Source organism: Rattus norvegicus, chromosome 19 (genome assembly GCF_021556685.1).
Source record: "Rattus norvegicus strain SHRSP/BbbUtx chromosome 19, alternate assembly SHRSP_T2T, whole genome shotgun sequence".
NCBI classification, from domain to species: Eukaryota; Metazoa; Chordata; class Mammalia; order Rodentia; family Muridae; genus Rattus; species Rattus norvegicus.
This window is the reverse complement of record NC_141552.1, coordinates 72,402,316-72,426,984: the sequence shown is the minus strand read 5'-3', so window position 1 is coordinate 72,426,984 and position 24,669 is coordinate 72,402,316. Positions and strand designations below refer to the sequence as shown.

Below are 24,669 nucleotides of genomic sequence, written 5' to 3'. Positions count from 1 at the left end.
GCATCACTTGGTACATGTGAGTCCTTGTTGTGGGCAACCAGGTCTTGGGAGTCAGTTTTTAACATTTGAATGCACAACAACCACAGACCAACCCTAACACAGGCATTGCACACATAGAGGGCACAAGCAGGCAAAACATTCAAACACATAAAACAAATATTTGTAAAAGATGAATGTTGTTATGACTTGGTTGTTGCTTCCATAAAGTTTAGAGATTTCAAGGAAAGAACACATTATGGACCATTCAAATGTGTGGTAATACCTGAAGTTGATGTATTCTACAAATCGTTTCCTCTCAGGAAAGTTAGAAATACTGTGCAACCTTAAAAGATGAATAGGGCTTATTTGAGTGAAGGAGGAAAATATTGGCCATTTGAGATGGCAATAAGATGAAAAACCAGCATTGACTTGAGAATTAAAACTGGAAAAATAGAATGTGAGAAGATAGGCAGCACTAATTTGACAGGCCATCTTGGAGGACGAAAGCCTTTGGACACTTTTAGTACTAAACAGGGAATTGTTAAAGATCTTTTATACTGAAATGACAATGCAGCTTAAATGTGTAATCAATACAACTTAGATCGCTAATGAAAGAAAGTGAAATGCACAGTTTAGAATCTTTTTACCTCATACAATTGACAAAACTTGATGGTTGAAGGCAAAGGAAAGGTGATGGGATACTCACGTTACTTTCAACCAATAGGGATGAATAGAAGGAAAAACAAGTAGTGGGAGGGTGTGGCACAGTTGTGGAGCACCTGCCTATCCACCAAGACCTGGGCCTGATCCCTGGTGTCACACAAGAAAGAGAAAAGCATGTTTTAGAGGGAAAATGATGTATCAGTAGGTGGCTATTATCCGCGTTCATTCAGACATCACAGCTAATGTGCCTGATTGCAAGTGTTTGGTATTAGAAGCTGTTGTTTTTGTCTTTCCTTTGGGTGACACATTAAAATTAATAATGTAGACTATGAACCCAATTAGTGGATGAATTGTATATAAAATATAAAATGGTGAATTCTTGTATTTATTTCAGAGTTCATAAAATCCCATTCAGATATAGAATTTCAAATTGTTTCTGAAACTGAGTCAGGTAAGCAGCCATTCATTTAAATCTCATCACATTAACACCTCCCAGTTACTACCACCAACCGAGGACCAAGTGTGCATGTACATGAGCCTGTGGGAACATTCTCCTTCAGACCACCATAGTTAAAAAACCTCTGCATTCTTGATGCTTTTTTTCAAGGTTTGGTCTGTTCTGTTTGTTTATTTGTTTGTGTTTAAGAGAGAGTGTCAGGTATCCCAGGTTGGCTTCAAACAACAGCTCACTGTCTTTGGAGCTCTTTTTGTAGTCTGTACTAGTGATGATTTCAGGAGTCTTCATATGCAGTATACAAGCACCTGCATGGGGACCTATTGTGTTTTTTGGTAGCAAAGTCTGTTTGAATTTGTGTGTATGTGTGTGTGTGTGTGTGTGTGTGTGTGTGTGTGTGTGTGTGTGTGTGTGTGTGTGTATTTCTCACCCAAGGGAAATTGTAGTAGGAAGATAGGTGTTGGTAAGAAATATAACTTGCAATATGAACATAATGACAGTAGCACCAGCATTGAAGCATCTATGACATTTACACAGATTTGGCTTCTGTACCACAGGTTCTTATGGGCTAGCTGGGTCTGTGAGAGCCAGCTGCTGCTGTATTCTAGCTACTGCTTTCTCAGCAACCTCAGTGGAGATCTTCCTGCTACATCTGAAGCTCTGATGTCTGCATTGCAGGTTTTGTCAGGGTGGCACCAAGTTTGTCTCTTGCAATAGAAGTTGCATCAGATCGTTGGGTTGTTAACTTGTATGATTTGGTAGCAGCTTTTATGTTTGAGTCCTCGGCATTGAAGCTTGGGTTGTAGTGTGATGTGTACACAGTGCAGATCTGCAGTCCTGTAGGCTTCCTTTTTTTAAAAAAATGGATATTTTATTTATTTACATTTCAAATTCTGTTCTCTTTCCAGGTTTTCCCTCTGGAAACCCCCCATCCCATACTTCCTCCCCCCTGCTTCTTGAGGGTGCTCCCCCACACACCCACCAACCCACTCCCACCTCCCTGCCTTACACTAAATGTTCGAGCCTTCCCAGGACCAAGGACCTCTCCTCCCATTGATGTTGTACAATGCCATCCTCTGCTACATGTGTGGCTAGAGCCATGGGTCACTCCACGTGTACTCTTTGGTTGGTGGTTTAGTCCCTGGGAGATTTGAGGTTGGGTCTGGTTAGTTGATATTGTTGTTCTTCCTTTGGGTTGTAAACCCTTTTAGCTCCTTCAGTTCTTTCTCTAACTCCTCCATTCAGGACCACATGCTCAGTCGGTGGTTGACTACGAGCATCTGTTTCTGTATTTGTCAGGCTCTGACAGAACCTCTCAGGATACAAGTGTATCAATCTTTTGTCAGCGAGCACTTTTTGACATCCCCAATATTGTCTGGGTTTGGTGTTTGTATATGAGATGGATCCCCAGTCAGGGCAGTGTCTAAATGGCCTTTCCTTCAGTCTCTACTCCATACTTTGTCTCTATTTCCTCCCTTGAGTATTTTGTTTCTCCTTCTAAAATGGACTGAAGCATCCACACTTTGGTCTTCCTTCTTCTTGAGGTTCATATGGTCTGTGGATATTCCAAGCATTTCAACTAACATCCACTTGTCAGTGAATGCACACTATCTGTCTTCTTTTATGACTGGGTTACCTCACTCAGGGTGATGCTTTCTAATTTCATCCATTTGTGTAAGAATTTCATGAACTCATTGTTTTTAATAGCTGAGTTGTACTCCATTGTGTAAATGTACAACATTTTCTGTATCCATTTCTCTGTTGAAGGACATCTGAGTTCTTTCTAGCTTCTGCTTATTATAAACAAGCCTGCTATGAACATAGTGGAGCATGTGTCCTTGTTATATGTTGGAGCATCTTTTGAGTATACGCCCAGGAGTGGTATAGCTGGGTTCTCAGGTAGTGCTATGGTACTACCTGATGGGTTTTTAGAGTGGTTGTATGACCTCAAAATCCCACCAACAATGGGAGTGTTCCTCTTTCTCCACATCTTTGCCAACAACTGTTGTCACCTGAGTTTTTTATCTTAGTTATTCTGACCGGTATGAGGTGGAAGCAAAGAGCTGTTTTGATTTGCATTTCCCTGATTTCTAAGGATGTTGAACACTTCTTTAGGTGCTTCTTGGCCATTCGTTATTCCTCAGTTGAGAATTCTTTGCTTAGCTCTGTACCCCATTTTTAATAGGGTTATTTGGTTCTCTGAACTCTAACTTCTTAAGTTCTTTGTATATATTGAATATTAGCCCTCTATTGATGTAGGATTGGTAAAGATCTTTTCCCAATCTGTTGGTTGCCGTTTTGTCCTATTGATAGTGTCTTTTGCCTTACAGAAGCTTTCCAATTTTATGAGGTTGCATTTGTCGATTCATGATCTTAGAGCATAAGCCATTGGTGTTCTGTTAGGGAAATTTCCCCCTGTGCCCATGTTTTTTGAAACTCTTCCACAATTTCGTTCTATTAGTTTGAGTGTATCTGGTTTTATGTGGAGGTCCTTGATCCACTTGGACTTGAGCTTTATACAGGATGGTAAGAATGGATTGATTTGCATTCATCTACATGCTGACCTCCAGTTGAACCAGCACCCTTTGTTGAAAATGATGTCTTTTTTCTCTTGGATGGCATTAGCTCTTTTGTCTAAGATCAAGTGATATTAGTTGTGTGCGTTCATTTCTGGGTTTTCAGTTATATTCCCTTGATCTACCTGGTCTCTGTACCAATACCATATAGCTTTTTATCACTATTGATCTGTAACAGCTGGAGGTTAGGGATGGTGATTCTCCCGAAAGTTTTTTATTGATGAGGATAGCTTTTGCTATCCTCGGTTTTCTGTTATTCAAAATGAATTTGCAAATTGCTCTTTCTAACTGTATGGAAAATTCAGTTGGAATTTTGATGGGGATTGCATTGAATCTATAGATTGTTTTCAACAAGATATCCACATTTTCTTCCCTTTTTTTCTTTATTAACTTGAGTATTTCTTATTTACATTTCGAATGTTATTCCCTTTCTCGGTTTCAGGGCCAACATCCCCCTAAACCTCCCCCTTCCCTTCTATATGGGTGTTGCCTCCCCATCCTCCCCCCATTACCGCCCTCCCCCCAACAATCACGTTCACTGGGGGTTCAGTCTTGGCAGGACCCAGGGCTTCCCCTTCCACTGGTGCTCTTACTAGGCTATTCACTGCTACCTATGAGGTTGGAGCCCAGGGTCAGTCCATGTATAGTCTTTGGGTAGTGGCTTAGTCCCTGGAAGCTCTGGTTGGTTGGCATTGTTGTTCATATGGGGTCTCGAGCCCCTTCAAGCTCTTCCAGTTCTTTCTCTGATTCCTTCAACGGGGGTCCCGTTCTCAGTTCAGTGGTTTGCTGCTGGCATTCGCCTCTGTGTTTGCTGTATTATGGCTATGTCTCTCAGGAGAGATTCACATCCGGTTCCTGTCGGCCTGCACTTCTTTGCTTCATCCATCTTGTCTAATTGGGTGGCTGTATATGTATGGACCACATGAAGGGCAGGCTCTGAATGGGTGTTCCTTCTGCCTCTGTTTTAATCTTTGCCTCCCTATTCCCTGCCAAGGGTATTCTTGTTCCCCTTTTAAAGAAGGAGTGAAGCATTCACATTTTGGTCATCCTTCTTGAGTTTCATGTGTTCTGTGCATCTAGGGTACATCAAGCATTTGGGCTAATAGCCACTCATCAATGAGTGCATACCATGTATGTTTTTCTGTGATTGGGGTACCTCACTCAGGATATTTTCCAGTTCCAACCATTTGCCTACGGATTTCATAAAGTCATTGTTTTCGATATCTGAGTAATATTCCATGGTGTAGATGTACCACATTTTCTGTATCCATTCCTCTGTTGAAGGGCATCTGGGTTCTTTCCAGCTTCTGGCTATTATAAATAAGGCTGCTATGAACATAGTGGAGCATGTGTCTTTTTTATATGTTGGGGCATCTTTTGGGTATATGCCCAAGAGAGGTATAGCTGGGTCCTCAGGTAATTCAATGTCCAATTTTCTGAGGAACCTCCAGACTGATTTCCAGAATGGTTTTACCAGTCTGCAATCCCACCAACAATGGAGGAGTGTTCCTCTTTCTCCACATCCTTGCCAGCATTTGCTGTCACCTGAGTTTTTGATGTTAGCCATTCTCACTGGTGTGAGGTGAAATCTCACGGTTGTTTTGATTTGCATTTCCCTTATGACTAAAGATGTTGAACATTTCTTTAGGTGTTTCTCAGCCATTCAGCATTCCTCAGCTGTGAAGTCTTTGTTTAGCTCTGGACCCCATTTTTAATAGGGTTATTTGTTTCCCTGCGGTCTAACTTCTTGAGTTCTTTGTATATTTTGGATATAAGGCCTCTATCTGTTGTAGGATTGGTAAAGATCTTTTCCCAATCTGTTGGTTGCCATTTTGTCCTGTTGATAGTGTCCTTTGCCTTACAGAAGCTTTGCAGTTTTATGAGGTCTCATTTGTCGATTCTTGATCTTAGAGCATAAACCATTGGTGTTTTGTTCAGGAAATTTTCTCCATGTGTTCGAGATGCTTCCCCACTTTTTCTTCTATTAGTTTGAGTGTATCTGGTTTGATGTGGAGGTCCTTGATCCACTTGGACTTAAGCTTTGTACAGGGTGATAAGCATGGATCGATCTGCATTCTTCTACATGTTGAACTCCAGTTGGACCAGCACCATTTACTGAAAATGCTATCTTTTTTCCATTGGATGATTTTGGCTCCTTAGTCAAAAATCAAGTGACCATAGGTGTGTGGGTCTTCAATTCTATTCCATTGGTCTACCTGTCTGTCTCTGTACAAATACCATGCAGTTTTAATCACTATTGCTCTGTAATACTGCTTGAGTTCAGGGATAGTGATTCCCCCTGAAGTCCTTTTATTGTCGAGGATAGTTTTAGCTATCCTGGGTTTTTTGTTATTCCAGATGAATTTGCAAATTGTTCTGTCTAACTCTCTGAAGAATTGGATTGATATTTTGATGGGGATTGCATTGAATCTGTAGATCGCTTTTGGTAAAATGGCCATTTTTTCTATATTAATCCTGCCAATCCATGAGCATGGGAGATCTTTCCATCTTATGAGGTCTTCTTCAATTTTTCTTCAGAGGCTTGAAGTTCTTATCATACAAATATTTTATTTGCTTGGTTAAAGTCACACCGAGGTATTTTATATTATTTGGGTCTATTATGAAGGGTGTCGTTTCCCTAATTTCTTTCTCGGCTTGTTTCTCTTTCGTGTAGAGGAAGGCTACTGATTTATTTGAGTTAATTTTATACCTAGCCACTTGCTGAAGGTGTTTATCATGTTTAGTAGTTCTCTGGTGGAACTTTTAGGATCACTTATATATACTATCATATCTGCAAATAGTGATATTTTGACTTCTTCTTTTCCAATCTGTATCCCTTTGTTCTCCATTTGTTGTCTGATTGCTCTGGCTAGAACTTCAAGAACTATATTGAATAAGTGGGGAAAGAGTGGGCAGCCTTGTCTAGTCTCTGATTTTAGTGGGATTGCTTCAAGTTTCTCTCCATTTAGTTTAATGTTAGCAACTGGTTTGCTGTATATGGCTTTTTACTATGTTTAGGTATGGGCCTTGAATTCCTATTCTTTCCAGGTATTTTATCATGATAGGGTGTTGGATTTTGTCAAATGCTTTCTCAGCATCTAATGAAATGATCATGTGGTTTTGTTCTTTCAGTTTGTTTATATAATGGATCACGCTGATGGTTTCCCATATATTAAACCATCCCTGCATGCCTGGGATGAAGCCTACTTAATCATGGTGGATGATTGTTTTGTTGTGCTCTTGGATTCGGTTTGCCAGAATTTTATTGAGTATTTTTGCGTCGATATTCATAAGGGAAATTGGTCTGAAGTTCTCTTTCTTTGTTGGGTCTTTGTGTGGTTTAGGTATAAGAGTAATTGGGACTTCATAGAAGGAATTCGGTAGTGCTCCATCCGTTTCAATTTTGTGGAATAGTTTGGACAGTATTGGTGTGAGGTCTTCTATGAAGGTCTGATAGAATTCTGCAGTACATCCGTCTGGACCTGGGCTCTTTTTGTTGGGAGACCTTTAATGACTGCTTCTATTTCTTTCGGAGTTATGGGGTTGTTTAAATGGTTTATCTGTTCCTGATTTAACTTCGATACCTGGTATCTGTCTAGGAAATTGTCCATTTCTTGCAGATTTTCAAGTTTTGTTGAATATAGGCTTTTGTAGTAGGATCTGATGATTCTTTGAATTTCCTCTGATTCTGTAGCTATGTCTCCCTTTTCGTTTCTGATTTTGTTAATTTGGACACACTCTCTGTGTCCTCTTGTTAGTCTGGCTAAGGGTTTATCTATCTTGTTGATTTTCTCAAAGCACCAACTTTTGGTTCTGTTGATTCTTTCTATGGTCCTTTTTGTTTCTACTTGGTTGATTTCAGCTCTGAGTTTGATTATTTCCTGCCTTCTACTCCTCCTGGGTGTATTTGCTTCTTTTTTTTCTAGACTTTTAGGTGTGCTGTCAAGCTGGTGACCTATGATCTTTCCCGTTTCTTTCTGCAGGCACTCAGAGGTATGAGTTTTCCTCTTAGCACAGGTTTCATTGTGTCCCATAAGTTTGGGTATGTTGTACCTTCATTTTCATTAAATTCTAAGAAGTCTTTAATTTCTTTCTTTATTTCTTCCTTGACCAGGTTATCATTGAGTAGAGCATTCTTCAACTTCCATGTATATGTGGGCATTCTTCCCTTATTGTTATTGAAGACCAGCTTTAGCATGTGGTGGTCTGATAGGATGCATGGGATTATTTCTATCTTTCTGTATCTGTTGAGGACTTTTTTATGACCAATTGTGTGGTCAATTTTAGAGAAAGTACAATGAGGTGCTGAGAAGAGTGTATATCCTTTTGTTTTAGGATAGAATGTTCTATAAATATCTGTTAAGTCCATTTGGTTCATGACTTCTCTTAGCTTGTCTATGTCTCTGTTTAATGTCTGTTTCCATGATCTGTCCATTGATGAGAGTGGGGTGTTGAAATCTCCTACTATTATCGTGTGAGGTGCAATGTGTGTTTTGAGCTTTAATAAGGTTTCTTTTATGTATGTCGGTGCCCTTGCATTTGGAGCATAGATATTTAGGATTGAGAGTTCATCTTGGTGGATTTTTTCCTTTGACAAAAATGAACTATCTTTCCTTATCTTTTTTGATGACTTTTAGTTGAAAATTGATTTTATTTGATATTAGAATGGCTACTCCAACTTGCTTCTTCAAACCATTTGCTTGGAAAGTTGTTTTCCAGGTTTTCACGCTGAGGTAGTGTTTGTCTTTGTCTCTGAGGTGTGTTTTCTGTAGGTAGCAGAATGCAGGGTCCTCATTACGTATCCAGTTTGTTAATCTATGTCTTTTTATTGGGGAGTTGAGTCCATTGATGTTGAGGGATATTAAGGAACAGTGATTTTTGCTTCCTGCTATATTCATATTTGGAATCGAGGTTATGTTTGTGTGCTTGTCTTCTCTTTGTTTTGTTGCCAAGACGATTAGTTTCTTGCTTTTTCTAGGGTGTAGCTTGCCTCCTTTTGTTGGGCTTTACCATTTATTATCCTTTGTAGGGCTGGATTTGTAGAAAGATATTGTGTAAATTTGGTTTTGTCATGGAGTATCTTGGTTTCTCCATCTATGTTAATTGAGAGTTTTGCAGGATACAGTAACCTGGGCTGGCCTTTGTGTTCTCTTAGGGTCTGTATGACATCTGTCCAGGATCTTCTGGTTTTCATAGTCTTTGGTGTGATTCTGATAGGCCTGCCTTTATATGTTACTTGACCTTTTTCCCTTACTGCTTTTAATATACTTTCTTTGTTTTTTGCATTTGGCGTTTTGACTATTATGCGATGGGAGGTGTTTCTTTTCTTGTCCAATCTATTTGGAGTACTGTAGGCTTCTTATATGTTTATGGGCATCTCTTTCTTTTGGTTAGGGAAGTTTTCTTCTATGATTTTCTTGAAGATATTTACTGGTCCTTTGAGCTGGGAGTCTTCACTCTCTTCTATACCTATTATTAGGTTTGATCTTCTCATTGAGTCCTGGATTTCCTTTATGTTTTGGTCCAGTAGCTTTTTTCGTTTTACATTATCTTTGACCATTGTGTCGATGATTTCAATGGAATCTTCTGCTCCTGAGATTCTCTCTTCTATCTCTTGCAATCTGTTGGTGATGCTTGTATCTATGGCTCCTTGTCTCTTCCTTTGGTTTTCTATATCCAGGATTGTTTCCCTGTGTTCTTTCTTATTGCTTCTATTTCCAATTTTAATTCCTTCAACTGTTTGATTGTGTTTTCCTGGAATTCTTTCAGGGATTTTTGTGATTCCTCTCTGTAGGCTTCTACTTTTTTATGTTTTCCTTGCGTTTCTCTGAGGGAGTTCTTCATGTCTTTCTTGAAGTCCTCCAGCATCATGATAAAATATGGTTTTAAATCTAGGTCTTGATTTTCTGGTGTGTGTGGATATTCAGTGTTTGCTTTTGTGGGAGAATTGGGCTCCGATGTTGCCATGTAGTCTTGGTTTCTGTTGCTTGGGTTCCTTCACTTGCCTCTCGCCATCAGATCATCTCTGGTGTTACTTTGTGCTATTTCTGACAGTGGCTAGTCTGTCCTACAAGCCTGTGTGTCAGGAGTGCTGTAGACCTGTTTTCCTGTTTTCTTCCAGCCAGTTATGCAAACAGTGTGTTCTGCTTTCGGGCGTGTAATTTTTCCTGTCTACAGGTCTTCTGCTGTTCCTGTGGGCCTGTGTCCTGAGTTCACCAGGCAGGTCACTTGGAGCAGAAAACTTGGTCTTACCTGTGCTCCCGAGGCTCAAGTTTGCTCATGGGGTGTTGATTATGAGCTCTCTTTGAGGGCAGCAACCAGGAGGACCTGTGCCGCCTTTTCCGGGAACCCCCGTGCACCACGGTCCCTGGTGGCGTTTGGTGTTTTCCTCTGGAGTCAGAAATGTGGGCAGATTGTAGTCTCTTCTGGCTTCCCAGGCGTGTCTGCCTCTCTGAAGGTTTACCTTTCCCTCCCACGGGATTTGAGTGCAGAGATCTGTTGATCCGGTCCCCTCAGGTTCTGGCGGTGTCTGGGGCACAGGGGACCTGCAGGTCCAGTGCCCCTATCTTCCGGTTCCCAGAGGCCCTATACAGTTTCCTCTTGGGCCAGGGATGTGGGCAGGGGTGGGCAGTATTGGTGGTCTGTCCCGCACTGCAGTCTCAGGAGTTCCCACCTGTCCGGGCAGTGAGCTCTGTCTCCCACGGTGTTTGGGAGCAGTGAAGATGTCCACTTTTAATATATCAACCCTGCTAATTCATGGGCATGGGAGATGTTTTCAAGTTCTGAGATCTTCGATTTCTTTCTTCAGAGAGTTGGAGTTCTTGTCGTACAAATATTTCCCTTACTTGGTTAGATTCATACTAAGGTATTTCATGTTATTTGTGACTATTGTGAAGGGTGTCATTTCCTTAATTTATTTTTCAGCCTGTTTATCCTTTGAGTAGAAAATGGCAACTGATTTGTTTGAGTTAATTTTATATCCAGTCACTTTGTTTAAGTTGTCTTTCTTTGTTGGGTCTTTGTGTGGTTTACCTTTAAGTGTAATTGTGGCTTCATAGAGCAAATTGTATAATATTCCTTCTGTTTTTACCTTGTGAAATAGTTTGAAGAGTATTGGTATTAGGTATTCTTTGAAGGTCTGATAGAATTCTGACCTAAACCCACCTGGTCCTGGACTATTTTTGTTGGGAGACTTTGAATAACTTATTTTTTAGCAGTTATGGGACTATTTAGATGGTTTATTTGATCCTGATTTAACTTTTGTATCTGTCTAGAAAATTCCCCATTTCATCCAAATTTTCAAGTTTTGTTGAGTATTAGTATCTGACAATTCTTTTATTCATTTCCTTGGTTTCTCTTGTTATGTCTTCCTTTCCATTTCTGATATTGATAACTTGGATACAATCTCTGTGCCCTCTGTTTAGTCTGGTTAAGGGTTTATCTATCTTGTTTATTTTCTTAAAGAACTAGCTCCTGGTTTTGTTGCTTCTTTGTATAGTTCTTTTTGTTTCTACTTGGTTGAATTAAGCCAGCCCTGACTTTGTTTCCTGTCTTCCTCTCCTCTTGGGTGTAATTGCTTCTCTTTATTATAGTGCTTTCAGATGTACTGTCAAATTGCTAGTGTGTGTTCTCTCCAATTCCTTTTGGAGGCACTCAGAGCTCTGACTTTCCCTCTTAGCACTGCTTTCATTGTGTGTCACATGTTTGGCTATGTATTACCTTCATTTTCATTGAATTCTAAAAAGCCTTTAATTTCTTTATTTAGTTCTTCCTTGACCAAGTTATCATTGAGTAGATTGTTGCTCAGCTTCCATGTGTATGTGGTCTTTATGTTGTTTTTGTTGTTATTGAAGACCAGTCTTAGTCCATAGAGATCTGATAGGATGCATGGGGCTATTTCAATCTTCTTGTATCTGTTGAGGCCTGTTTTGTGACCAATTATATGGTCAGTTTTGGAGAAGGTACCATGAGGTGATGAGAAGAAGGTATATCCTTTTGTTTTAAGATGAAATGTTCCATAGATATCTGTTAAATCCATTTGGTTCATATCTTCTGTTAATTTCTCTGTGTCTCTGTTTAGTTTCAGTTTTCATGATCTAGCCATTGATGAGCATAGGGTGTTGAAGTCTCTCACTATTATTGTGCATGGTACAATGTATGCTTTGAGCTTTAGTAAAGTTTCTTTTATGAGTGTGGGTGCCCTTGTATTTGGAGCATAGATGTTCAGAATTGAGAGTTAGGGTTTTTCCTTTGATGAGTATGAAATGTCCTTCATTATCTTTTTTGATAACTTTTGGTTGAAAGTCAATTTTATTTAATATTTGATTGGGTTACTCCAGCTTGTTTCTTGAGACCATTTGCTTGGAAATTTTTCCCAGCTGTTTACTCTGACGTAGTGTCTGTCTTTGTCACTGAAGTGTGTTTCCTGTATGTAGCAAAATGCTGGATCCTGTTTACTTATACAGTCAGTTAGTTTATATGTTTTTATTAGAGAATTGAGTCCATTGATATCAAGAGATATTAAATAGTGATTGTTGCTTCCTGTTATTTTTGTTGTTAGAGGTGAAATTATATTTGTGTGACTATCATCTTTTGGGTTATTTGAACAAAGATTACTTTCTTGCTTTTTCTAGCTTATAGTTTCCCTCTTGTGTTTGAGTTTTCCATCTATTATCCTTTGTAGGGCTGGATTTGAGGAAAGATATTGTGTAAATTTGGTTTTGTCATGAAATATTTTGCTTTCTCCATCTACGGTAATTGAGAGATTTGCTGTGTTTAGTAGTCTGGGCTGACATTTGTGTTCTCTTAGGGCCTGTATGACATCTGCCCAAGGTCTTCTGTCTTTCATAGTCTCTGTTGAGAAGTCTGGTGTAATTCTGCTAAGTCTGCCTTTATATGTTGCTTCACCTTTTCCCCTTACTGCTTTTAATAGTCTTTCTTTGTTTTATGTTTTTGGTGTTTTGACTATTACATGATGAGAAGAATTTCTTTTCTGGTTCAATCTAGTTGGAGTTCTGTAGGCTTCTTGTATGTTTATGGGCATCTCTTTCATTAGGTTTCTTCTATAATTTTGTTGAAGATATTTAATGGCCCTTTAAGTTGGGAATTTTTGCTCTCTTCTGTACTTATTATCTTTAGATTTGATCTTCTCATTGTGTCCTGGATTTCCTGGATGTTTTGGGTTATGAGCTTTTTGCATATTTCATTTTCTTTGACTGTCGTGTCAATGTTTTCTATGGTATCTTCTGCCCCTGAGATTCTCTCTATAAATTGTATTCTGTTGGTGATGCTTGCATCTATAAACCTGATTTCTTTACAAGTTTTTCTATCTCCAGGGTTGTCTCCCTTTGTGATTTCTTTATTGTTTTTATTTCTGTTTTTATACCCTGGATGATTTTGTTCAATTCCTTCCCCTGTTTGGTTGTGATTTTCTGTAATCCTTTAAGAAATTTTTGTGTTTCCTCTTTAAGGGCTTTTACCTGTTTACCTGTGCTGTCCTGTATTTCTTTATGGGAGTTATTTATGTCCTTTGTAAAATCCTCCATCATCATCATGGGATGTGATTTTAAATTCAAATCTTGTTTTTCTGGTGTGCTTGGCTATCCAGGACTTGACGTAATGGGAGAATTGGGTTCTGATGATGTCATGTAGCCTTGGTTTCTATTGCTTAGGTTTTTGTACTTGCCACTTGCCATCCGGTTATCTTTAGTGCTAGTTGGTCTTGCTGTCTCTGACTGGAGCCTATCCCTTCTGTGAGCCTGTGAGCCTATGAGCTTGTGAGCCTGTGAGCCTATGAGTCTGTAAACCTGCAAGCCTGTGAGCCTGTGTTCTTAAGTGTGTCATCACTCCTGGGAGACCAGCTTTCTCCAGAAGGGATTTGGGTCTAGAGAACTGTGCCAGAGGGTTAACTCCAGGGCACAGATGGATACCAGAAGAATCCTGTCCCCAGTTGCTCTAAGGTCATTGAGCTCTCTTGTCTCCTGGAGGTCTCTTTTTGACCAGTTATTGGAGCAAAAGTGTTCATCTCTCCTGTGTGTGAACTTTGGAGTACTGCACTCCTGGGAAACCAGCCCTCTCCAGGTGGGATTTGGGATCAGAATGCTGTGCCATAGGGTTAATTCTGGGATGCAGATGAAGACAGGAACTCCTGGAAACATCTTACATGCCATGATTGCTTTCCTGGCTGCTTGTATGGGTGGCAGAGAAGTCTGGTATGATTTTCATGTTTTTCCTCTATATAAGGTTATTTCTGCTCCCTTTGACGTTTTTACACTTGTCTCTTCATCTTTGATTTTTATACATTTAGAATTTTATTACATGTTTAGGTGCATATTTTTGATTTTGTTTTTATTTATGTTTTTCAGGTTTGGAACAGCCAAGTGGCTCAACAGGTAAAAGTACTTACTGCACAAGCTTGATCATCTGAGTTAGTCCTTGGAACTTGTATGGTAGTGGAAGCAGGAAATCAGATTCCATAAAGCTCTGCTAAACTCTCCACACTCAGGCCTTGCTATAATCACTGGATATACACATTATGCATACCCATACAGTGATAACAAAAATTTTAAATGATATATGACTTAGTCTCATTAATTTTAGAAAGGCTGTAGTCAATATCACTTCACATTGCTCTTTCATTAGTCCTTTGTCATGTATTACACCTGGTTTTATTACCCGCATTGAGTATGTATTACACCTGTTTTTATTGTCATGTTATTCATATATTAAACCTCATTTTTCCCAATAGCCATATATTACACTTGTTTTTATTACCCCATTAGACATGTATTGCACCTGTTTTTTTTTTTAAACTGAGCGTTGAATTTAAAGATCTTGAATGCTCACATTTTTACCTCATATGCCTCTTAGTTTGGGTAGTTTCTAATGACAGTTTCATACTCACTAACTTTTTCAAGTAAGTGCTTTAATAGTCTACAAAATACACTTAAGAATTATTTAAAATGTACAGGTTGTTTTTCACAGGATTCCAAGTATTAAATTACATTTTTTTACCTTACAGTAGCCACATAGAATAGACATTTATTAGACAGCAAGGATCTTCAAGACACAGGGCAATGACAGGATATCCAAAAGGAAATCCCTGTGAGGATCCAGTATTGATAGTGTAACAGAATCCATAGACCTTGAAACAGACCAATGACTTATAGCAATGAACATTTGATGATGAGTAGATAAATGGCTATACTGTGTGAGTCACTGTGACACACACTTCAACTCCAACAACAAGATGTTTTCTGTTTGTTTTGTTTGTTTTTGTTTTCATACTATCTTATTATTTTCTTTTGTGGGAGAGGTCGCAAAAGGTGGAGGGGAGATATGAAAGTATTGGGAGACAAATGGGGTTGGGGTGCATGATGTAAAATTCATAAAGAATCAATAAAAAGTTTTTAAAAAGAGCCCATATAGATTAGAATACATGGTATGACTGGCACAATGCAATGTGTACAGTGATTATTCTGTATTTTTTCTTTTTTTCCAAGATAGGGTTTATTTTGTGTAGACTTGGCTGTACAGTAAGTAGACAGGGTGGACTTAAACTTTTAGAGAATTTGTCTGGCTCTGTAACTTCTGGGATTAAAGGTGTTGGCTAATACTGACTGTATGTATGTATGTATGTATGTATGTATGTATGTATGTATGTATGTATTAAATGGAGACATTTTCTTTATTTTCTTATTTTTTTAATTTTTAAAAGATTTACACAACACACACATGTGATATGTGTGTGTGTGTGTGTGTGTGTGTGTGCATACTGTTGCTCTCTTCAGACATGCCAGAAGAGAGCATCAGATCCAATTGCAGATGGTTGTAAGCTACCATGTGGTTGCTGAAAATTAAACTGAGGACCTCTGGAAGAGCAGTCAGTACTCTGAGCCATCTCTCCAGCCCCCCTTAAATTTATATATAAAATTTATTTTTATATATGCTCTGTCTTTATGTATATCAGAAAATGGAGTCTAATCCCATTTCAGGTGGTTCTGAGCCACCATATGGTTACTGAAAATTGAACGGAGAACCTGTGGAAGAGCAATCTTTGCTCTTAAGCATTGAGCCATCTCTCTTTACTTTTACTTATTGCCTGTATCAGACACAAGGCATTCTTTATTACAGTAGACCTTTAGCATTTCCTTTTATTTTTTAGAATTTCTTTTTATATTATCCATCTGCTTTTGTATGCTACCAGTTTTTCCCTAGGCAATAAATACTGTCAATTAATTGTTTAAAATTCCTGTCTGATAACTTACCTGTACTGTCTGAAATCTTGTGCTCATAGTTGCCTAAGTCTTGAGAATTCTGTTCTCCTAGCCCCCATCCTCTAGGTATGCCTCATATCATAGGTATTTTCTATGAAATTTCTCTATTTGAAATTTCTATTTCAAATAGAAAATTGAAATTTTCTATTGAAAGTCAGAGATGATATATAGGACAAAGTAAAATAAGGTAAATGTGGTTGAGAGAAACGTATCACCTCCTGTGATTATTTAGTTTTCTCATGCATATGAGTGAATTGTATGGGCATATAACTTCAGCCATTACAACACCTTTATATATTTTGTAATAGGAACTCCTTCAGTGACTAATCGGATGAATACAATGATGAAAATATTTGAAAATCAGACAACTATGTTAGAAAAGTAAGCTTTGGAAACAATTATTTCTTATTTTCTACTTATAAAATTGGGTGGATAGAAAAGAAACATTGGGAGCATATATAAGAAATAATGTCTGCACATCTGAGGGAGAAACAGAAAAGCCTAATATAGTCAAACCTATGATTTTATTTAAAAAAAAGGTCTTTATCATAAGCTGACCTCTTTTTTGCTAATTAATTAATTAATTAATTAATTCACTTTATGGCCTGAACAGAGATCCCTTTCCTCCTCTCTCCCTCCCCCATATCCCCACACCCTCTCAAATAAGGGGAGGGCATTCACTGGTACCACCCCAACCTGATATATCAAATCCTAGCAGGACTAAGTGCATCCTTTCCCACTGAAGCCAGAGAAGGCAGTCCAGCTATAGGAAAGGAATCCAAAGCAGACAACAGAGTCAGAGACAGTTCCCTACTCTAATTGTTAGGGGACCAATATGAAGAACAAGCTGCACATCTGCTACAAATGTATAGTGGACCTAGGTTCATCCTGTGCATACTATTTGGTTGATAATTCAGTCTCTGTGAGCCACCACGGGCCCAAGTTAGTTTAGTCTAGAGGTCTTAGAGGTTTATTCCATTACTGCCATGGTGGGGAGCATGGCAGCATCTAGGCAGACATGGCGCTGAAGATCTGCAGGCAGCAGAGGTGGCCTGTGTGACATACTGGGAGTAGCATGGGCACAGGAGACTTTAAAGCCCAGCCCCCCACAGTGACATACTTCCTCCAACAAGGCCACACCTCCTAATAGTGCCCTTCCCTATAGGCCAAGTATTCAACTTCATGAGTCTGGGCGGGGAGGCATACCTAATCAAACCACCATATTCTATTCCCTGGCCTCCATGCACCTGTAGCCATAACATAATGCGAAATCTATTTAGTCCAACTTCAAAAGTCTCCATAGTCGATCACAGCCACAACAATATTTAAAAGTCCAAAGTTCTTAAGTCTCTTCTGAGATCATTCAATCACTTGACTGTAATCCCCTATAATATCAAAATAAAAAACACATCACATACAATATAAGTGTGCACAAGATATACATTACCATTCCAAAATGTAAGCAAGAAAGCATAGTGAGGAAATACTGGACCACAGCAAAACTGAAAAACAGCTAGAGAAACTCCAAACTCTGCATGTCTGATGTCAAAATGCTCTTCAGATCTCCAACTCCTTTTAGCTTTGTTGAGTACAGCACAATTTTTTCCTCTTAGGCTGTTCTCCCTCCTTGTTAGCAGCTTTCCTTGGCAGGTATGTCCTGTCACTGGCAAATCTAACCTCTTCGGGTGTCCAAGACAATCAAGCCTTCACCTCCACAGCTTCAAACAATGTTCTCTCTGGGCCTCCATGTGGGGACATCCATGTTACATGCCTGACCTTACTGGCTTTCCTTAGTTGCTGAGATTCCATAACTGCTTTCTCCTATCTTTGGTTCTAAAGACAGAATCACATGGCTGAAGCTGCCAAGTTCTGCTGCTTGCTGGGGCTGGAATATAGCGCCCTCATTCAATTACATCTTCACCAACGTTCTGTTTTCCATGGTTTCCTTCCCTGCCTAAGCTTGGCTGTCCTGGAACTTGCTCTGTAGACCAGGCTGGCCTTGAACTCAGAGATCTGTTTGTCTCTGTCTCATGTGTGCTGGGACTGAAGGGATGTTAATTACAGGGCACTGTTGGTGGATATGTGTAGGAATGATCCTCGCAGGAGGCTAGATTTTGCAGTAGGTTGCGAGACTAGGAAAAGGACACTTGGTAAAAATCTTTTTAAAAAATGTAAATGTGTTCTATAACTTGAAAATGTATATATTTACTATAGCATAGTTACCTTTGGTCTGTTTTTCAGAGCTTTAAGTGATCAGACTGAAGCTGAGGCTGTAAGTATAACATTCTTAATTTGGTATTGTACCTTGCCCTTGAATTTTGAAGACACTCTAGAAATGGCCATTTTCTCTCATTGTAATTAGAGATAAGCACTCACTCAGTTTACCCAGGTTGTGAACTAGAAGGAATTGCATGTTCTTTTCACTTTATCGACATCATGGTCATTCAGAAACACTTCCGAAATACTAAGCTGAAATCTAGTTCTTATCTAGATATATCAATACCAATGGCAGCTTAGAAATCAATGCCAGTAGTCCATTCTGTTTTCATGTTTTAGTGAAGTTAGTCTTAAATTAGTAACTAAGTATTGAAGTTAACCTTATTGAGATGCCTAATTTTAATTGAAATTATTACATTTGCCTTTAGAAATATAAAAAAATGGAAACTAATGTTCAACTGTTAGTAATGGAGAAAGCCCTCCTGAAAGGTGAAATACGAAGGCTGAGAGAAATACAGGTTGGTACATGTAACAAATAAAACTGATGTGCAGTAACAATTAAGACCTATTACCATACAGATGGGAATCAAAGTGACAATCATTTGTTTTATGACACATTTCTATTACTCATAATTTTTAGAAGCTCTGTTTCAAAGCCTTAAATTAATGTTCTAAATTTCCATATTAACTATCAAACCCATAAAGATGCAAAGAGAAACAGCTTAATCATTGTAAAAAACATCTATTTTTTATTTTAACTTCTGTTTCTTTTTATTTTTCTCCCATGCAATACAAGTCAACTGCAGCCTCCCCTCCCACTACTCCTTCTGTTCCCTTCCCCACCTACCCTCTTCTCCAGAACCACTGTTCTTCTGTTTCCCTTCAGAAAAGAGCAGGCCTCTCAGGAATATCAACCAAACATGGCATGACAAGATGCAATGAGACTGGGTAGGCATAAGCCCTCATATCAAGACTGGATAAGGAACCACCACATTGATTTCCGCAGTGGATGTACATGTTTGCACTCACACCAGCAATGGAGCAGTGTTCCCTTGCTCCTCACCAGCATGAGTTGTCACATGTGTTACTGATCTTAGCCATTTTGACAGGTGTTATATAGAATTTCAAAGTCAATTTGATTTGAATTTCCCTGATAAAGATGTTGAACATTTCTGTTGAACATTTCTTCATTGAGTTTCTTGGCCATTTAAGATTCCTCAACTGAGAATTATCTGTTCAGATCTGTATGCCATTTTTTTAAACAGAATTGTTTGTTTTATTGATGTCTAGTTTCTTGAGTTGTTTCTTTTAAATATATTTCATATATTAGCACTGTCTTGGTGAAAATCTTTTCTCACTGTGTTGGCTGTAGTGTTGTCCTATTGATGGTGTCTTACCAGGGGTCTGCCCTATCCTTTTGGTGACTGGTACTGGGTACTCTTCAATACAGTTTTGGATGAAGACCAAAGACAGATAGTACTTAGTATTATAATTTTATTACATGTGCTTAAATAAGCACTATTCTCTTACTCTGTAGCTCAAATGAGATGAAGTCCCTTGGGACCTTGCCTCTCAGAGCTCATCCATAGCAGACCATGAAAAGATGATGAAGCATCTCCTGGGAAGTAACCTGTCAGCTTTAGCTTTTCCTAGATGGCGCCTGACAGTGTCCTTTGCCTTATAGAAGTTTTTCAGTTGATTTTAGTGCCACCATTACCCATGTTCTCTTTAAGAAGTTGTCTTCAATGCCAAAGCATTCAAGGATATTTCCTACTTTCTCTTCTATCAAGTTCAGTGTGTCTGGTTTTATATTGAGATCTTTGATCCAATTGAACTTGAGTTTTATGCAAAGTGATAAATACGGATCTATTTGCATTCGTCTACATGTAGACATCCAGTTTGACCAACACCATTTGTTGGAAATTCTTTTTGTTTCTAATGGGTATTTCTGGCTCCTTTATTAGGAAGGAAACAGGTATTCATAGGTATGTGGATTGATTCCATCGATTAACATGTCCATTTTTATGCTAACACCATGCAGTTTTTTTTTATCATAGCAGTGTAGCACAGCTTCAAATCAGGGGTGGTGAGCTGAATCTGGAAGTTCTTTTATTGTTCAGAATTGTTTATCTATCCTGACTTTTTTGTTTTTTACATATGAAATTGAGTATTGTCCTTACAAGGTCATCAAAGAATTGTGTTGAAATTTTGATGGGGATTGCATCGAATCTGTTGATGGCTTTTGGTAAGATGGCAATTTTCACTATAACAATCCCATGAAGTTGAAAGATCTTTTTATCTTCTGATATCCTTTTCAGATTCATGAAAGACATTTTCATGGCAAATATTTAACTTTGTGAATTTGTTAGTGAATGAGAGAGTCAAAGTTTTTGTCTCCCCCCTAGATCTGAAGACTTAACTTAGGGCTTTTTGGTTATTAAGCAAAAAATACCACTGCACTAAATCCACAAACCCTAAGTCTTTTAAATGCATTTTATATTCTCTATAACTAGCTTATTATACCAACTATAATTATAGTTAGTTAACTATACTAACTAGTGTGAGTAGAAATTAGTACAATGCCAATGATATAAGAAAATCTGCCTCCCTTTATGTTTTATCTTCTTACCATTTTTACTCATGTTATAAATGCAAATTACAGGCAAGAGTCAGACAAGGTAAACTGTGATGAAACAGCTAAATCATTATATGTATAGTTTAAACACTCTTCTTTTGGAATTTTGGAGGCTTTTTCTTATACTGTACTGCAGGCTAGCCAAGAACTCACTTCAACCCACCTGACTTAATCTCCTAACTGCTGGGATATTATGCCTGGACCATTGTGTCCCACACAATTCTCTTGAATCCACTTTTGTTGGTTACTTGATATTTCTTTGATACTGGAGGAGAAAGCAGAAATTATTTTCTGTTGGCAACCTCTCATTATTAAGTATTTACTGGTCTGTACGATATATGAGTTAGAGAGGAAACATCCTCAAAAGCACACTATGTTATTTGGGGGATGACATAGTTATTAAAATTCATTGCTCTGTTTCCATATTCCTGTGTTTTTTTTATTGTGATGTTCTTGTTATTAAGACAGTGTCTTCTGTATCCAGTCTGGCCACAAACTTACTGTAAACTAAGAATGGTTTTAAATCCTTGATTGTCCTGATTCACCTCCCAAGTGGTGTGTTTTCAGAGTTTTACTGCTGTTTCTGTTTTTGGGTTTTTGTTTTCTTTTGCTTTTAAACAAGATTTCTGTGTGTAGCCATAGATGTCTGAGGACTTGCTCTGCAGACCAGGCTGGTCTTGAACTCACAGAGATCTCCCTGCATATGCCACCCAAGTGCCAGGATTAAAGGTGTGAACCACCACCACCACCACCGCCACCATCTGGCTCTAGCTTTTTATTTTCAAGGAATTATTTCACCTAATGTTTAACTTGTGAAAAGTTTATCACTACAATATATTTTAATGAGGTTTTTAAATATAAATTAATCATAATACTGTCTTTGTCTATATTATCTATAACTTTAATAATTGTTAAAATTATTTCTCTACATAATATATAAAACAATCTGGTTCTGTAGAGTAGTTCAAGAATATTTTGTGCAGGCATGGTGATATATATATAATTTTATATATATATAATTGTATATATATATATATGTCAACCATTTGAGAAGCTGAGACAGGAGGATTATGAGCTTATATCCAGTCTAGATCACTTAGATCCTCTCTCAAGAAGTGCTCTAAAACATGTGGTTGGTTATGATATAATGATGGTTTTAGATAAAATTTTGTTTGAACTATGTTACACAATTTGAGTATAATTTAAACTTCACTTTTGTGTGTTATGACACTGGAACAAACACAAGTTGAAGGTATCTTTGCCAGTATTTTAGCAAAGGTTTTCTTGTTATGAAAAGAGACCATGACCACAACAACTCCTATAAAGGAAAACATTTTAATTGGGACTAGCTTATAGTTTCAGAGGTTTAGTCCATTTTTATCATGGGGGGAAGCCTGGAAGCATGCAGGCAGACATTGCTCTGGAGAAGGAGCTGAGGGTTCTACATCTGGATCTGTAGGCAGCAGAAGAAGACTGTGTGCCACACTGGGCATAGTTTGAGCCTAGGAGACCTTAGAGCCCACCCTCATAGTAACACACTTTCCCCAATAAGGCCACATCTATTCCAACCAGGCCTAACATCCTAATAGTGTCACTTCCTATATGACTATTCTCAGAATTATAGCAGTTCAATGATTCTCAACATACAGAGTCCCACACAAGCCACATCTGGTGTTTCAACTTTCTTTGCAGTTTCATATGAACCTGTTTTTACTTCAGGTTGAACCTCTACATACACATGGGTTTTCTCACTTGTGTATTCAGAGCCATTCACCATAGTTTTTAAATGTATCACTGATGGCATTTTTGTATTATGTCAGCCTAATGAATTTTTGCATGTCTCTCTGGCTCTACTGCACATATGGCACAATGAGGTAAATTTCTGGAGCCATAGACCACACCGCATCAAAACTGAAAACCCACCAGAGGAAATTAATTATTTCAGTGTGTGAAATTACTCAAAATGTATGTATACAAAGGATAGAGAGAGATTATTGGCAAAGTGCTTACTGCAGAAGCACAAGGAGCTGAACACAGATCATTAGAACCCACATTAAAAAGAAAACTGGATGCAGTGGTGTATTCATAACCCCAGCACTGGGGAATAGAGATGACCAGATCCCAAAAACTTGCTGGCCAGCCAGTCTAGCCAGAAGGCTGAAGTCCGTGTTAAATGAGAGGCTCTGTTTCTAAAGGTAAGATGAAAAGTAATAGAGGAAGACTTCTGAGCTCTTCACATGTGCATGTGCAAGTACCCTCTCTTTTAATTACAAATACAAACAGCTTAGGTATATCACCAATTCCATTTTGTTTTGGTTCAGATAAGTTCCACAGAAACAGTAGAGTACTCTCAGTGTAAAGGAAAAATCTGAGTACCATATATCGCCATGCACTCTTATGCTATCCTTATTTTGACATGTTTACAATTGTAGAAAGCAAAGGCTACAAGCAAAGAAGTGCGACCCAAGAAATCTGGAAAATCAGAAAAGAAAAAAGATAGGTAAGGCATGAAGATATGTGATCTTTTCTTTCCTAAAGTTGTAAAACTGTACCTTAGTCACAATTTTTTAACATAAAAATAATAAATATATAGTTTTAAATCAGGCCAGGATATGACTGGGAAAGGTCAAAAAGGAAAAAAACAAGGAACTTTTACAGGATTAGAGATGGAGAATGAATAGCAGAAGGTAAGGGGTTCTACTATTACTATTGATTATATTACATACTCTTAAAAAGTCATTAAATCCCAATGGCTTAAGTGATAAATGAATAACTTTTCTCAAGCCAACTTTTCAATGCTATGATTAAAATGTAAAGTAGCTGAGATTTTGAAAATGTACTTGTCACTTTTCTTCCCTGACCAATTTTCTTCTTCAGAGTACTTCTTCAGTTGAGAAACATCAGTAAGGTGGCTGGATTTAAAATTAACTCAAACAAATCAGAAGCCTAGCTTTATACAAATGATAAATAGGGAAACACCACCCTTCACAATAGTTACAAATAATATGAAATATTTTGGTGTAACTCTAACCAAACAAGTGAAAGATCTGTATGACAAGAACTTCAAATCTCTGTGGAAAGAAATCAAAGAAGACCTTAGAAGATGGAAAGTTCTCTCATGCACACAGAATAGTAGGATTAACATAATAAAAATGGCCATCCTATCAAAAGCAATCTACAAATTCAATGCCATCCCCATCAACATTCCAACACAATTCTTCACAGACATGGAAAGAGCAATTCTCAACTTCATATAGAAAAACAAAAAACCCAGGATAACAAAAACAATTCTCAGCAATAAAAGAACTTCTGGGGGAATCATCGTCCCTGACCTCACACTGTACTACAGAGCAAGAATGATAAAAACTGCATGGTATTGGTAGAAAGGCAGACAGGTCAATAATCAGTGGAGTAGAATTGAAGACCCAAAAATAAACCTACACACCCATGGACACTTGACCTTTGACAAAGAAGTCAAAATCATACAATGGAAGAAAGAAAACATCTTCAACAAACGATGCTGATCTAGCTGGTAATCTGCACATAGAAGAATGCAAATTGATTCATATTTATCTCATTGTACAAAGCTCAAGTCCACGTGGATTAAGGATCTCCACATAAAACCAGATATAATGAATTTATAAGAAGAGAAAGTGAAAAATAGCCTTGAATGCATTGGCACAGGGAAAAATGTCCTCAATAGACTACTGAGGCTCAGGCTCTAAGATCAACTATTAACAAATGGGACCTCATGAAATGGGAAAGCTTCCATAAGGCAAAGGGCACTATCAATAGGACAAAACAGCAAACTACAGATTGGGAAAAGTTCTTCATTAACCACACATCCAGTGGAGGGCAAATATCCAAAAT

The 24,669-nt window shown here is 38.3% G+C and overlaps 1 protein-coding gene across 17 annotated transcripts in view; it reads left to right on the top strand.

Moving 5' to 3' along the window:
* Nucleotides 1–24,669, top strand: part of Ccdc7a (coiled-coil domain containing 7A) — a 410,770-nt gene that overhangs the window by 45,855 nt on the left and 340,246 nt on the right. For 16 of the 17 annotated variants that reach the window (XM_087595057.1, XM_087595068.1, XM_087595056.1 and 13 more), the window contains 6 exons: nucleotides 1,037–1,093; nucleotides 14,037–14,063; nucleotides 16,256–16,328; nucleotides 18,189–18,219; nucleotides 18,593–18,682; nucleotides 23,232–23,299. In XM_087595057.1, the coding sequence (XP_087451183.1) occupies nucleotides 1,037–1,093; nucleotides 14,037–14,063; nucleotides 16,256–16,328; nucleotides 18,189–18,219; nucleotides 18,593–18,682; nucleotides 23,232–23,299 (346 nt within the window). Of the gene's footprint in view, nucleotides 1–1,036; nucleotides 1,094–14,036; nucleotides 14,064–16,255; nucleotides 16,329–18,188; nucleotides 18,220–18,592; nucleotides 18,683–23,231; nucleotides 23,433–24,669 lie in introns of those variants that run through there. The other variant, NM_001047936.2, reaches the window with a different exon arrangement.